Raw genomic sequence first — 15,843 nt, 5'->3', positions numbered from 1 at the left:
TTGTACAGTCTGAAGAACTATGAGCTAGCATAAACTTCTTTTCTTTATAAATTACTCATCCTCAGGTATTCCTTTCTAGCAATGTGAAATAAACTAGTACAATCCAATCGTGTAAAGTAAAAAAAATTTAATCTCATCTCTCTCTCTCTTTTTTGAGTTGGTGTCTCACTCTATCGCCTAGGCTGGAGTGTCGTGACCCAATCACAGTTCACTGTAGCATCAATCTCCTGGGCTTAACTGATCCTCCTGCCTCACCTTCCTAAGTAGCTGGGGCTACAGACACATGCCACCATGCCAAGTTAATTATTTTATTTTTTGTTAAGACAAACTCTTGCTATGTTGCCTAGGCTGATCTCAAACTCTTGGGTTCAAGAAACCTTCCTCCTTGGCCTCCGAGAGTGCTGGTATTACAGGCATAAGCCACTGTGCCCAGCTTCACATTTTTTTCCTTCCGATCCTGTTTCCACCTAGTCCCAGCTGGGAAGCTGTATCCCCAGTCAGATAATAATTTTTATTAGTTTTCTGTGTATCCTACTGGAGTTCCTTCATTCAGATATAAACAATAGAATATATAGTCTATTCTTCTTTTCACATATCTTTCTTTTTTCTCCCTCAACAGTGTATTTTGTAGATCTTTTAGTATCAGTCATAGAGTGTTTCTTCAGATTTTTTAATCAGCCTAATCTTCCATTTACCCTGGGTACTATAATTAATTTATTTAGCCAATTCACTATTGATGAGTATTTGGGCTGTTTCTAATTATTTGCATACTAGCTCACATTTATTAGCCTAAGGTTATACTATATTCTGGGCATGATACTAATTGTTGTACTTGAACTATCTTATTTGTTAAAAAACTTTATGAGTTAGATGATATTTCCACTTTTCAGATAAGAAAACAGAGAATCAGAGAAATTAAGAAACTTGTCCAAGATTTGAACCCAGGCTATCTGTCTTCAGAGCTCATATTTGTGCTAGCAAAATATAAGTTCCCTCCTTTTTTTTTCCTTCCGGAAAATTCCTTTTTAGGAGAAGTTTCTAGTTATGTGTTTGTGACTATCCTTCTCTGTTTTCTCTTTTTTTTGAGTTGGAGTCTCACTTGGTCGCCCAGACCTGCTGGGCTCTGGCGATCCTTCCGCCTCAGCTTTCCGAGTAGCCGGAATTACAGGCATGCGCTACCACGCCCGGTTGATTTTTTGATTTATTGTAGAGACGAGGTCTCGCTGCCCAGGTGGGTCTCGAACCCGCGGGCTCAGGCAATCCACTCATCTCAACCTCCTAAAGGTGTGGGATTACAGGCTGAGCCACTGAGCCCGTCTCCTTCTCTGTTTTCTAAGATTTTTTTTCTTTTTCTTTTATTAGTTGGAGTCTCACTCTTGTCGCCCAATCTGGAGTGCAGTGACATTCTCCTGGCCACCTCAGCCTCGACCTGCTGGACTCAGGTGATCCTTCCAATTCAACCTTCCAAGTAACTGGAACTACAGACACATACCACCGTGCCTGGTTAGTTTTTGTGATTTATTGAAGAGATGAGGTCTCACCAATTTACCCAGGCTGGTCTCGAACCCCAGGCTCAGGCAATACTCTCACCTTGGCCTCCCAAAGTGCTGGGATTACAGGCTGAGCCACCTCGCCTGGCCAAGATTTTTTTTTTTTCATTTGAAGAGGCTATATAATTCAGGATTTTACTTCTTTCAGCCACTCATTCTTTATTCATTCTTGATCTGTGGAATATATGATGATGAATCTGATGTTAAAATATATCTGTTTGAAGACAGCTTAAAGAGGCAGAGCTTAAAATTACTGGGTGACTTGATATTTTCTGAAAGTGATGAGTTTTATTTTAGGGCCATTGCATGCTGAACTCTTGGTCTGAAAAAAGAAATAAAAACCTTTCAGGTTGGGCACCATACATTCAAAATGTAGATCAAATAAATGACCTTGTCCTTTTATACCCTTCCATTACAGGACTTTATTTAATGCAGTTACAGAATTCCTGAAAGTTTTGCATTTTATATCTGCCTTCTCAGAGGTATTTGACTTAATTCAAATTTTAAACCTAATGACATGTATCTTGTACTTGCAGGCTACTGACGCAGTGTGCTTCGCAGATAACTGTACCCCACATCTTTATAATAAAAAATAATAAAATGACTACAATTTAATTATGTGGTTTGTATTCTAATGATAATAATATGATTTTAAAATTATGTAAAGCTATTCAGTTAAACAAATATATGTATATCTCATTGAAGGAGCTTCACAAATCACATATTTGATATGTTATATATATATGAATATTTTATTGTTAGTAAAGGTGCTCTGAAGTGAAAAAAAAAAAGAAAAACCAAGCTGCTATTCAAAAACTCAGACAAATTTGAGCTTTCTCCTAAATTTAGCAAGTGCCTGCCTCTATTAAAAGCCATTATGACAAAACATCTTAACACCTCCTGATTGTAATTCAGTCCTTGCCATCTGCAGACATTAGGGCCACCAGGACAAAGGCTTGTCCAGTATTGTAAAGGACAATGGTTCAAAGGAGAAGTGTGGTCCAAAAGAAAAGGACCTCTGTCCAAAAGAGAAGTGTGAAACCCTGTAAATATTTCTTAATCTACCAGCCTGAGCAATAAATTAAAAAAAAATAATAAAAAAAATAGCTGGGTGTGGTGGTATGAGCCTGTAGTCCCAGCTAATCAGGATATGGAAGTGAAAGGATCGCTTGAGCCTAGGAGGTCCAAGACTACTATGAGCTGTTATTGTCGTGATCATGTCACCGCATCCTAGTAAGAGTGAGAACCTGACTCAACCCCCCCCCAAATTCTTAATCAAGTTAAATCTTAAACAACATTCTTATGAGGTACTAGATGCCAACAGGGAGTATTAATCTAGTGACCTCACTTTAAATTAATGCCAATTACAGTATTTAATGCAGTGCTACCAGCAGAGATGGGCAGCATCTTATTAGATGTAATGATAAAGCATTTAACAATCAACATTTTGCTGAAATCTTCTTTTGAATAACGCATTGCCTGGCAGCCATTTTTCATTCTCAAACTGTTCATGCTGTGACAATTTAATGGAAAAAGAGATACCACCTGGAGTACTTATTAGCTTAACAAGTGCTTGCCTGGGAGCCTAAGAGGAGTTGCTGTCTCTCACTCCCTCCTGAGTGGTTTAACTCCAGAGCCCGATGCTGTTCTTTTTCTCAAGTCCCTGGAGTAGTTTGCCACTAGGGGATGCTCATGCTTTTCCGCTCCAACTCCCGGCGAGTTCAGTTCTGACCTTATCAGTTTCAACGCAAGAGAGAAAAGGTGACTTTTACTCTTCCCCAGTGAATTTTTTCCTGTTAAGCCCCCAGAGTCAGCTGAATCTGTTGGAACAATTCATAAGAAAACGAAATGGCTAGTAAATAAAATAGTCTCGTTAAAATGTTTTCAAAAGTCTCCCCATGGTGGACCAGAACTACTTTCAATATCATCGGCAGCCTAATAATTAGAGTCTAGGGATGTTAGCAGTGTTTGAAACCCTTCCCAGGGAGGTGAGGACAAATGGGGAAGAGCTGGTGTGTCACAGGAGGTGAGGAGAGGGCTGGGTCCTTACTGACTCTTCTCCAGTCTGGCAGAAATCTGCTTTTTTTCCTCTACTGATTTAGCATTGGCTCAGATACCATTCACCAAAGTATGCCCATATGCCAGTCTTGGCGGGGAGTGTTAGAAATTCAAATTCTGGAGTCACATGAACTTGGAAATTCTGGGCTGAAAAGTTAAAGTTTTACTTGGTACAGAACTTTCAGAACATTTAATTTATAATGCACTGTACCCTGTGCTTTGTGGATATGAAGCTGGGCACTTGCTGGAGGTAAACACTGTAACAGTGACTCTCAATGGTGGGGGAGAGGTAGTTTGCCTCAAGGGGACATCTGGCAACTTCTAGAGGTTATTTATTTATTTATTTATTTATTTATTTATTTATTTATTTTGAGACAGTGTCTTATAGCACTGCCCAGTCTTGAGTACAGTGGCATGATCATAGCTCACTGTAATCTCAAACTCCTGAGCTCAAGCAATCCTCCCACTTTAGCCTCCTGTGCATCTAAGACCGTAGACAAAGGCAATCTGACCTAGCTCATCTTTAAATTTCTTTTTATTTCTTTTTATTTATTTCTGTCGCCCAGACTGGAGTGCAGTGGCCGCTCCCGGCCACCGCAGCCTCAACCTGCAGGGCTCCGGCGATCCTTCCGCCTCAGCCTTCCGAGTAGCTGGAATTACAGGCGCACGCTACCACACCTGGCTAATTTTTTGATTTATTGTAGAGATGAGGTCTCGCCTACCCAGGCGGGTCTCGAACCCGCAGGCTCAGGCAATCCACTCACCTCAGCCTCCCAAAGGCACGAGATTACAGGCTGAGCCACCGAGCCCGGCTAAATTTCTTTTTAAATAGAGATAGGGTCTCCTTTTGTTGACTAGGATTGTCTTGAACTCCTGGCCTCAAGTGATCCTTCCACCTCGACCCCCTAAAGAGCTGGGATTACAGGCAAGAGCCACCGTGTCTGGCCTGGAGACATTTTTGATTGTCATGACTGGGGAAACGTGCTACTGGCATCAAGTGGGTAGAGGCCAAGGATGCTTCTGAACATGCTCCAATGTGCAAGACAGCTTTCCCCAATGTTTAAAGGTTGGGAAACCCTGTTCTATAATATATAGTTTCTTATACTTATTTTTTTATTTTTTTGAGTTGGAGTCTCACTGTCACCCAGACTGGAGTGCAGTGGCCGCTCCCGGCCACCGCAGCCTCGACCTGCTGGGCTCTGGTGATCCTTCTGCCTCAGCCTTCCGAGTAGCCGGGTGCTACCGCTACCACGCCCGGCTGATTTTTTGATTTATTGTAGAGATGAGGTCTTGCTGCCCAGGCGGGTCTCGAACCCGCGGGCTCAGGCAATCCACTCACCTCAGCCTCCCAAAGGCGCGGGATTACAGGCTGAGCCACTGAGCCCGGTTTTCTTATACTTATTTAACCACAACATTAATTTTTATTTAAAGTATCTCCTAGCACTGGAGTCCTGTGGAGAGCAAGTTGGGAAACTGCTGTAAATTTATCAACAATGTTCTAATTTCGGGTGGCATGGTCTTCCCTTAATGCTTATTCTCTTTTTTTTTCTTTTAATTTTTTTATTTTTGAATTCTTTTTATATTTTATTTTAAAGGTATGGGCTACAATTCAGGATAAGGTATACAAGTAGACATTGTGCAGGTAAAGTTTGGGTCTCCCTTTGGTCCCAACTTTACTTGGTTTGAGATCAGGTACCCTTAATGATGTTGTGTCCCCCACTTATTCTCATTGACCTCCGTATGGCATTTGCCATTGTTGACTGGCCTTGCCTTTTTGAAATTCTCCTGAACTGGCTTAATGTTGTATTGTTTTGGTTTTTCTTCTTTTTCTGTAATCTCTCCTTTTTTGGCTTTTTTTCTTCCTCTTGTTCCCTGGATAGAGGCATTTCTTACAGTTTTATGCTTCATTGTGGTGAGTCTCTAGACAACTCACCTACTTCCATAAGTTTGGTTATGTACCTCTGTGCCAGCAGTTATGTCCCTCTCCAAGAGACACAGGTGAAGCCTATCTCTTCTGAAAGAGGTCTACATTTTCAGTAATATGTTGGGTGCTTTCCTTTAAGTAAAAATGTCCCTTTTCCAAAATCATTTCTTCCTACTGGACTTTCTAGTTCCCTCCTCCGTTAAATTGTTCTTACATTCTTCCAGTTCTCTTAGACTTAAAAGCACGTTTTATCACTAAGTCTTGTGAATTCTTCCAGCTTATTTGCCTATCCATGTTTAAATGAGACCTTGATTGCCTCTTGTGAGATTACTGAAAAAAAATCCAAATCACACTTCCTGCTTTTCTTCTTTATTTCTTCCTACATGCTATTATTGTTGAAATCAACCTAACACACTGATTTGATTCTTTCTTAAAAACTTCCAGCTGGGCTCGGTGGCTCAGCCCGCAATCCCGTGCCTTTGGGAGGCTGAGGTGAGTGGATTGCCTGAGCCCGCGGGTTCGAGACCCGCCTGGGCAGCAAGACCTCATCTCTACAATAAATCAAAAAATCAGCCAGGCGTGGTAGCGCATGCCTGTAATTCCGGCTACTTGGAAGGCTGAGGTGGAAGGATCATCGGAGCCCAGCAGGTTGAGGCTGCAGTGGCCGGGAGCAGCCACTGCACTCCAGTCTGGGTGACAGAGTGAGACTCCAACTCAAAAAAAACGAAAAAAAAAAACAACAAAAAAACTTCCAGTGGATGAGTTTTCATCAACCTATTGTGTGAATAAAGTCCACACAACTTGTGCCAGCAGTCAAACTTCCTACAGTATGGCTCCCACCCCTATTTAAAGCCTCTGTGTTACCCAGGGGAACTCAAATCATTCTACAAAAAAGATATCTGTACATGCATGTTTATTGCAGCACTATTCACAATGGCAAAAACATGGAACCAACCATGCTGCCCATTGAAACTGAACTGGATAAAAAAATATGCTACATATACATGATGGAATATTATGCAGCCATAAAGAAGGACAAACATATGGACTTGGCAGTAACTTGGATAGATTTAGAGTCTATAATACTCAGTGATCTGTCACAGAAAATAACTGAGTACTACATATTCTCACTCATAAGCAAACCCTGAACATTTACCATAATATCATAAGAAAGGGATTGGTAGTAGTGGGATACTGCCATGGGGGAGGTGGGGGTGGGCACAAAACATCCATAAGGGTACCTGATCTCAAACCAGGTGAAGTGGGGACCAAAGTGAGGCCCAAACTTTACCTGTACGATGACTACTTGTATACCTAATCCTGAATTGTATGCCATATCTTTAAAATAAAAATTAAAAAAAAGCCTTTGTGTTAATTGTTGCTCTGTAAACTTTTGAAAGTTGAATAATCTATGGCATAACTGAGCTGAAAAATTCAAGTTCTAAATCATCATAGATATGTCTAAATCATCCTCTAGATCATGGATATTTACTCTTTAAATGCGCTAACATGTTTCTTTTTTTTTTTTTGAGTTGGAGTCTCACTCCTTCGCCCAGGCTGGGGTGCAGTGGCACTCACGTTCAAGGCCACCCCGGCGTCGACCTTCCGGGCTCCCGCGATCCTTCCTCCTCAGCCTTCCGAGTAGCCAGAACTACAGACGCGCTACCACGCCCGGCTATTTTTTATTTTACTGTAGAGACGAGGTCTCGCCAAGTTGTCGGGGCTGGTCTCAGACCCACGGGCTCAGACAATCCACTCGCTTTGGCCTCTCAAAGTGCTGGGATTACAGGCCGAGCCACCGAGCCCAGCCAATATGTTTCTTTATAGCATGTAAGGAATGAAAATAAAGAATGTGAAAGGTGAGGCGGAAGGATCGCCGGAGCCCAGCAGGTCGAGGCTGCGGTGGCCGGGAGCGGCCACTGCACTCCAGTCTGGGCAACAGAGGGAGAGTCCAACTCAAAAAAAAAAAAAAAAGAGAAAATAAACGATATAGTTCAAGGCTTCTTGCTGTCAAAATTGATAGCCTATCATGCTATACATTGAATTGAGAAGGAACAGATTAATACCTGTATGCATGTATAAGTGAGAAGCTACTCTAGCAGATGCTGTTGATGCCTTACCCATATCCCCTTAGCACTCACCTTCAAAGACAAAGGTAAGCACCTGCAAATACCTGAAATTTCCTGCTTGAAAGGTCTTTTTTGTCTGGCTTCAGATGTGTGCTTAGCCTGCCCCCTGGGCAAGCTGGAAGTGCCAAAGAGTCCTGGGTTCAGAAGCTACTTTCATCAATGATGGACAGAGTGTTGGTGGATAAATATCCTGGTTTCCTTACCCCTTAATTGGACTAACTCTGAAACATGCTTTGCTATGTTGTCCAGCGTTTCTCATTAGGACTGAACTCAAATTGTTCACAGTAATCTCTTGCTTAAGTACCCTTTATTGATTTCCTTCCTTCTCTCACTTCCCCCACTCCCAGCAGTGCTTTCTAGGGTCAACTCTTAAAACAAAAAACAAAACAAAACAAAAAAACAACTTGAATTGGATTCTTGTCTCTAAGTCTGTTTCTGGGGAGGACCCAAACAAAAATGGCCTGCTAAATGTGGAACTGCATATTGAAAACTTAAGAGTCTGCATCTAGAATTCGTGCAATTGGAGTTGAATAAATAGTATCAACTCAGGGGTCATTTTCTCTGCAATAAATTTCTTCCATACAAATAACCTAAGGTTTGAACAAAAGATATAGACACTTTGTCTTTGAAATCACTATTTATGAAGAAAGGGCAGTGATTTTCCCTTTATTCAAGTGCTTTGGTTGCAGTAAGGAAAAGTTATTTAAACTGGAAAATATTTACTAATGGAATATTTACCTATAAAATTACTCTCAAGTTTTCTTTCCCAGTTAACATTTTCTTTATCTCACCTATAATGTACTAGCAGCTGGTGTCAGACTATTTGGCTCAACAATGCAAGTAAAACTGTAGTTCAATTTCAATAGGAAATTTAAAATTTTGCAAAAAATGCAGCATTTTATGAAATGTATAAAAGTGACATCGGAGAACTGCTTGAATCAATGTAAAGCTGTGGACAAATGAGAATTTGGAGGAATAAGACAAGATAAGCGAAGGAGAGAAAATGAAAACAGATGACAACTTTCGTAAGAACTTTCCAACAGAGTGATTTGAATATCAATGAATTAACAAAAGTTCTTGAGAAAATTAGTGATGTTCTTAAATATGTTTGCAAAAAATGGTGTTCTTGGTGATGATTCTGTGAAAATTAAGCACAAAGGGATGGATATTGGGTTGTGTTAGGCTTTATTTTATTTAGGGGGAAAAATTTCACTCCAGAACATTCCATTTACATTTTGAACTTCAGAATAGCATTTAAATCTTTTCTCCCACAAAGTATTTAATCTCAAAGTTTAGTGTATCACACCCTGTAAGAGAATCATAAAAACATCCGCTTACTCTAGTAGATTGAAACAAGAAAGAGGCTTATTCCTTGCCTTACACAGTCTCCTTTGGTTGAAAATTTCCTTTTACATTGAACTGAGAACATTTGATGTCTTTTCTGATTTACAGATATGTTTCTTAGAAACATGTCTGTAACTTCCAAACAGTCCCAGCTGGCTGTAGCTAAGGCCTGTGTAATTGATAAGATGCATCTGGCCTCAAGGCACAGATTAAGTACAAGGACAGGCTCTTCTTGTCCCTGGAGAATCTGGGTGGGGTAGAGGCTAAGTCTCAGGACCACTTCCTCTATATATGAGTGCCAAGACAAACTAGAGCAGAGAGAGGCAGAAAGGCAGGCAGCCTGCTGGGCTTTTCTTGCTGTTGTAAACTTGCCCAACCCTTACAGAGGACATTTTCTTCCTCTTTTTTGCCCTGAATATTTTCCCAAACATGAAGGTAAGATAATTTCGTTACTTTTGTACGTGAAGCTATCTCAAAAGTAGGGATAATGCTTGACTGAAAGAAAGCAAATAAGGAGAGGGCCATGGGAAAATACTGAATAAAAAGATCTGGGGGTGATTTTAAAAATTCTTATTTAAATATATTTAATATTTCAGCCAAGGTGAATTCTTTTTTCTTATCTGGCAGTTATGTTGTGGGTTCAGAGGGCTGGGGATAAGGAATTGAAGACAATGTTTGTTAATGTCCTGAAAAAGTCATAAACATATACAACAGCACTATCGTTATTTCTTGGGAAACAGTTTCCTCCAGTGTATTTTTTGTGTGTATGTTTTGATTTGGAGTAATGCAATGGGGCCCTGTGTTTTGACTTATCTAAGGGCTTATAGGAAAGTGAATTACACTTGGAACTTTATTTTTTAAATTTTAGTTTTGTTTTTATTTTAAAGATGCAGGGTACAATTCAGGAACTTGGAACTTTAGAATTTGAATTTCTGATGAAAGAATCAGGATTGTGAGATTAGAAGATACAAGTAGATGAAATGAAACTAAAGATTTACCAAATACACAAGTTGGCCCAATGCAAAATGACCAAAAAAAAAAAATTTTTTTTTTTTAGTTGGAATTTCACTCTGTTGCCCAGGCTGGAGTGCAATGGCACACTCATGGCCACCACAGTCTCGACCTGCTGGGCTCAGGTGATCCTTCTGCCTCAGCCTTCCAAGTAGCTGGAACTACACCCAGCAAATTTTTTGATTTATGGTTGAGATGAGGTCTCACCAAGTTGCCCAGGCTGGTCTTGAACCCCTGGACGCAGGCAATCCTCTCGCCTTTGCCTCTCAAAGTGCTGGGATTACAGGCTTGCGCCACCGCACCTGGTGGCAAAATGACCAAATGTTAACAACAAACAAACAAACAGATTCACTCAAAGACAAGAATAAAGACAAATCACTATGATAGACTGAATTTCTGGGATGTAAAAATAAGTTGAAATTGTTATTATACGCTTATTATTGTAAATTTTGAAATTTAAACTTTAATACTGTTGCCTTATAATACAGGAGCAATAATTTTGCAGCTCTGTCAGATACTGAATTACTTCCACAGTCCCTGTGCTGTCTATTTGCAATACTGAATTCTCTGCTAACTTACCAATGGGCTTTGAGGAGAAGCAAGATGATGCATGACTTGTGTGGAATTAAAAAATTAAAAATTGAATACAAATCACAGAGTTAATTTGTTTAAAGTTATAATGCTAGAACAGCAAGTAACCTCTCAAAGTTAGAATTATGAGATAATCTGGTCTCTGCTACTCTGTCTTGTACTTTTATTTTAAAAAATCCAGAACATTTGTTAGCTCATAAAGAACATGATGTTCTTCCTAAAGTCAACTAGCTAACAGGTTTTCTCCTAATATTTGTATTAACCATCAATCAATTTCCTTATTTATTTTATGATGAGACATCTTAATAATTGTTTTGTGTTTAAGAATGTGTTCACAATCATTGATTATTATGGCATTTTACTGCTGTGATAATAAGTATACTTTTATTCTTTAATGGGCTCAACTAATATCAACAAATAAAGCAATTGTTTCACTCTAACTTGCATGTAGAGTTTTTATCTATACTTGAAAGTAGATATTCATATTTTTACAGTAAGCCTGAAGGACATGCTTTGATGCTATCTTTCAAAGAAGGGAATTTTTGGAAAGCCCTTGACTACCAACACACTAAGAATGCTTTCCATATCTGGCCTTTTAAGGAGTTCACAAGGGCAGGATTATGCTGGGTTATGGTTAAGTACAGTGATGTCTCCAATCTGGGTTGTAGCTGGAGCACATTAGAAGAAGGAAGTAGAGCTAATGCTCATTCAGTAATGAGAAAGGAGAAGAGAATTCAGGGAAATGTAGTTCCAGCTTAGCTACATTGACACAGTACAAAAGCACCATAACTTTTCAACTAAACACTTCTTTTATAAGGTTAGCTCAGATGGATGTCTGTTATTCATGTGATTTATTTGTGATTGTTCTATCTCTCTTGTCCATTTGATAAGATATTATTTAAAAAAACTTTTATTTATTTCAGTAACTTTAGGGGTACAGATGGTTTTTGGTTACATGAATGCATTATGTAGTGGTGAAGGAGTCTGGGCTTTAAGGGCACCTGTCACCCCCATTAGTGCATATTGTACCCAACAGGTAATTTTCCATTCTTCCTCCTTTCCCTTCCTTTCCCTTCTGAGTCTCCAATGTCTATTGTACCATGCTAAATGCCTTTGCAGACCCTTAGCTTAACTCCCTCTTATAAGTAAGAATATGCAGTATTTGGTTTTCCATTCCTGCATTTCTTCACTTAGGGTAATCATCTCCGGTTCCAACCAAATTTCTGCAAAAAACATTATTTTACTCTTTTTAAATGGTTGAATAGTATTCCATGGGGTGTGTTTGTGTGTGTGTGTGTGTGTGTGTGTGTGTGTGTGTGTGTGTGTGTGTGTGTGTGTGTAATCACCACATTTTCATTATTCATTGATCAGTTGATGGGCATTTAGGTTGATCTCACATTTTTGTAATTATGAATTGTGCAGTGATAAACATGCAAGCGCAGGTGTCTTTTTTGTATAGAGAACTCTCTTCCTTTGGGTAGTTACCAAGAAGTGAGATTGCTTGGTCAAATGGTAGGTCTGCTGATAGGATGTTCTTTATTAGAAGGACAAACATATGGACTTTGCAGCAACTTGGATGGATTTAGAGTCTATTATACTTAGTGTTCTGTCACAGAAATAAAGAACAGAGTAACACATATTCTCACTCATATGTGAACTCTGAACATTTACCATAATACTATAAGCAAGGGAATGGCAGTAGCAGGATACTGGCAGGGTGGGGTGGGGGGAGACACAACATCAATAAGGGTACCTGATTTCAAACCAGGCAAAGTGGGGACCAAAGGGAGGCCCAAACTTTACCTGTATGATGACTACTTGTATACCTAATCCTGAATTGTACCCCACATCTTTAAAATTTTAAAAATGGGAAAAAAAGGAAATAGAATACCTGCTCATCTCCCCTTCCTCAAAATAATTAAATTGCATTTTATTCATAAAAAAGATACTCTTTTTAAAGGCAAGAAACCCTGAATGCTTTATTTTCGGGGACCCAGCTGGCAAAATTTCAAGAAAAGCTTTTGGTTAATAGATTCAACTTGTAAAACTTGTGAATGGAACCAGTCTTGTAATAAGCAGACCTTGTTGGATTATAATAAGTAGTGTGTAGAGGCAAAGATACCCATGATAAAAAGTATATTTTCTAAAATTTTGTTGAAATTCTTTTACAACACATGTGACAGAATGTCAAAAATGTCATCTTTCATAACTCCTATTTTAGGGTCCAAGTTCAAGAACGATACTCAGGCCTCCCACATCTTTAAGTAAGATACTGGACATTACATGCAATATTACGAAGAAAGTCCTTCCAAATCTGCCTCATGACTCTTAGACCATTCCATTCTCAGGAGCATGCCGGATTGTGTCCTTGAAGGGCAGGGAATACAGAGAATGATATTCTGTGCATGTCTGAGAAAATGTGAAGGCGTAGGCCTGCCTTTAGCAGAGTAAATCAACTCAGTACTATTGGTGACAGTCTGGACATTCAGAGTTTGGCAGAACAAGAATGTGTGCAAGCCTCCCATGAGCCAGATTTGAACCTTTGGAAGGGAGCCAGACTTGAGTTGTCAGAGACTCTGCCTGAGACATTGACTGCCTACAGGATGAAGCAATCCCAATAAATAGCATCAGTTTGGAAAGGACTTCCAGGAAGCAGGCACAGGGGAGAATCAGAAATGATAAATAGGCCAGGTTCAGTGGCTCAGCCTGTAATCCCAGCGCTTGGGGAGGCCGAGACGAGTGGATTGCCTGAGCCCACAGGTTTGAGACCCACCCAGGCAACTTGGCAAGACCTCGTCACCACAATAACTCAAAAATTAACTGGGCACAGTAGAGCATGCCTTTAGTTCCGGCTACTTAGAAGGCTGAGGCAGAAGGATCGCCGGAGCCCAGCAGGTCGACACTGGGGTGACCGTGTGTGTCCCACTGCACTCCAGCCTGGGCGACAGAGTGAGACTCCAACTCAAAAAAAAAAGTGATAAATAAAGGGTTGAATTGTTTGTATCAGAGAACAATGGATATAGTACCCTAGTAGGAAACATCCAAAGAACCACACAAACACCTTGAAAGACAAAGAATCAGCATTCAAACATCTAACATATTCTGATTTACCATCACCAGACTCTAACTGGATGAGTCAAGCAAGATTCTTTTGGAGTCTTGCTTCTCTCACTCTTCCTGCTCTGATTTGGCAGGAGACACATTCACCTTGGAGATTTGGGAAGAGGAGGAAGGTGGAGGGATTTTTGTGTGGGCATGTTGGAGTATCACGCTGTCACTCAGGTTGGAGTGCTGTGGCACGATCATAGATCTCTTGACCTCCTGAGCTCAGGCGATCCCTAGGTGGAGGAATTTTGAAGTGGATCCCACTTATCCACATCAAAGTCTCCAGGAGCTGGAAGTAGAAGAGAAATTTAAAACCGGACGATTACACTGAAATTTAAATATTAGATTGTTCTAAAATTTTTATTTTCTGAGAATGTGACTGTTGGTTAATGCCTAAGAGACTACAAAGCTATGATATGGGTTTTCCCCAGGGACAGGAAAAAATGTGTTGACACAGCACAGAGGAAAGACAAATTGTTGAAAAATAAAAATTAAAAACTCACATAGTTTATCATTTGAAACAAAACACTTTAACAATTATATGCATTATATGTTTGTTGAAGTCACTCTTTTTCATCTCCTTGGTACCTTGTCACTCTTTTGGACATGATAATATGCTTAAAGATCTGTAGAAATACAAAAGCTGGAGGTAGGAAACACAATTTTACAATTGAAAGGAAGATGCCTAATAAGAGAATAGGTGATCTAAGAAGGCAAGTGGAAAGATCTGGAAAAAAACGCTGAAAAGACACTTTATAGGTACATTGAGGGAAAAGAGTTTGGAAAGTTCAGGGAGAAGAGAAAGAATATTGGCCTGTTAAAATATGGGAAAAGATGATTTTAAAATCTTTTATACTGAGTAATGAATTGAACGTGTTTGATATTCTTAGAGAATCTTCAATAAAGATTTGAGCTATAGCCCCCTCACCTTCAATTGTCAGTTAAAGTAGGAAAATACATATAAGTAAACATAATAGAAACGACATGTACTTTTACAACCAGAAATAAATTATTATCCTATTATAATTCTTTCTAAATTTGTTTTTCAATGCACCATTGCTTTTTCAAACAAATGCAATCACATTTTACATACCATTTTGTAACCTGTCGGATCCTCAATATTTAGGCTTGTGGTATCACATAAAGATGAGTATAAGAGGCCTTAGGAGTATTTCAAACACTGAAGGAACCACCCACAGTACTAAGGAATAAGATGAGAGTCACCACCCCCTGCCTACGCTTGTGCTGCAACGTTTGATTACTCAATTATGAAACTCATTTCCCTTTTAACTCCTCTGCCATCAGCACTGCTACTTCTTCCAGGTTTTCTCTCTTCTGGGTGTCCTATTGGGTGCTGAAGTTAAAGAGAAGGGGAGTGGAGAAAGGGAATAAAAGATGAGGGGACCCTAAGGAAATGCTTGAGGCTATTTAACTCTACTAAGTATTTTCAATTTGTACACGGCAATATCCAACCCCTTGTTGACTTTACAGAAATGAACAGTGGGCGGAATCAACAGGCATATCAAGCTTTATTTTTAAAAAAAGTTATTTATTTTAATTGACACATAAAAATTAGATATATTTGTTGCATGGAACATGTTTTAAAATATATATACATTGTAGGGTGGCTTATTTGAATTCAATAATCATATGCATTGTCTCCTATACTTATCATTTGTGGTAAGAATTCTTATGATCTACTTTCCTAGCAATTTTTAAGAATATAATACATTGTTATTAACTAAGTCACTATTTTATGTAATACATCTCTTGAAATTATTTTTTTCTAACTGAAATCTTGTATCCTTTGACCAATATCTTCCCAATAATCCACACCATGCTCCCGCAGCCGCTGATGACCATTATTCTACTCTCTACTTCTGTGTGGTTAACATTGCTATATTCCAAATAAAAATGTGATCATGTGTTATTTGACTTTCTGTGCTTTGTTTATTCACTTAAGATAATGTTCTCTGGCTTAATCTATGTTGTCACAAATGACAAGATTTCCATCTCTTTATAGGTTGAATAGTATTTCATTTTATATATATATATATAGTATTTCATTTTATATATATATATATATATATATATATATATATATATATAAATCACATTTTTTTCTATCCCT

General features: G+C 39.2%; 1 protein-coding gene across 1 annotated transcript in view; it reads left to right on the top strand.

The window, feature by feature from the left end:
• Positions 1-9,074: 9,074 nt before the first annotated feature.
• The window catches only part of C7 (complement C7), a 67,767-nt gene continuing 60,998 nt past the window's right edge, over positions 9,075-15,843 (top strand). The window contains exon 1 of the mRNA XM_008052530.2: positions 9,075-9,440. Within this exon, the coding sequence (XP_008050721.1) occupies positions 9,435-9,440 (6 nt within the window). The 5' untranslated portion in view covers positions 9,075-9,434. The remainder of the gene's footprint in view (positions 9,441-15,843) is intronic.

The sequence above is a fragment of the Carlito syrichta genome, unplaced genomic scaffold, assembly GCF_000164805.1.
Source record: "Carlito syrichta isolate Samal-C Ts95f unplaced genomic scaffold, Tarsius_syrichta-2.0.1 Scaffold279718, whole genome shotgun sequence".
NCBI lineage: Eukaryota > Metazoa > Chordata > Mammalia > Primates > Tarsiidae > Carlito > Carlito syrichta.
The sequence above is the reverse complement of the archived record's forward strand: the minus strand, read 5'-3'. Positions and strand labels throughout refer to the sequence as shown.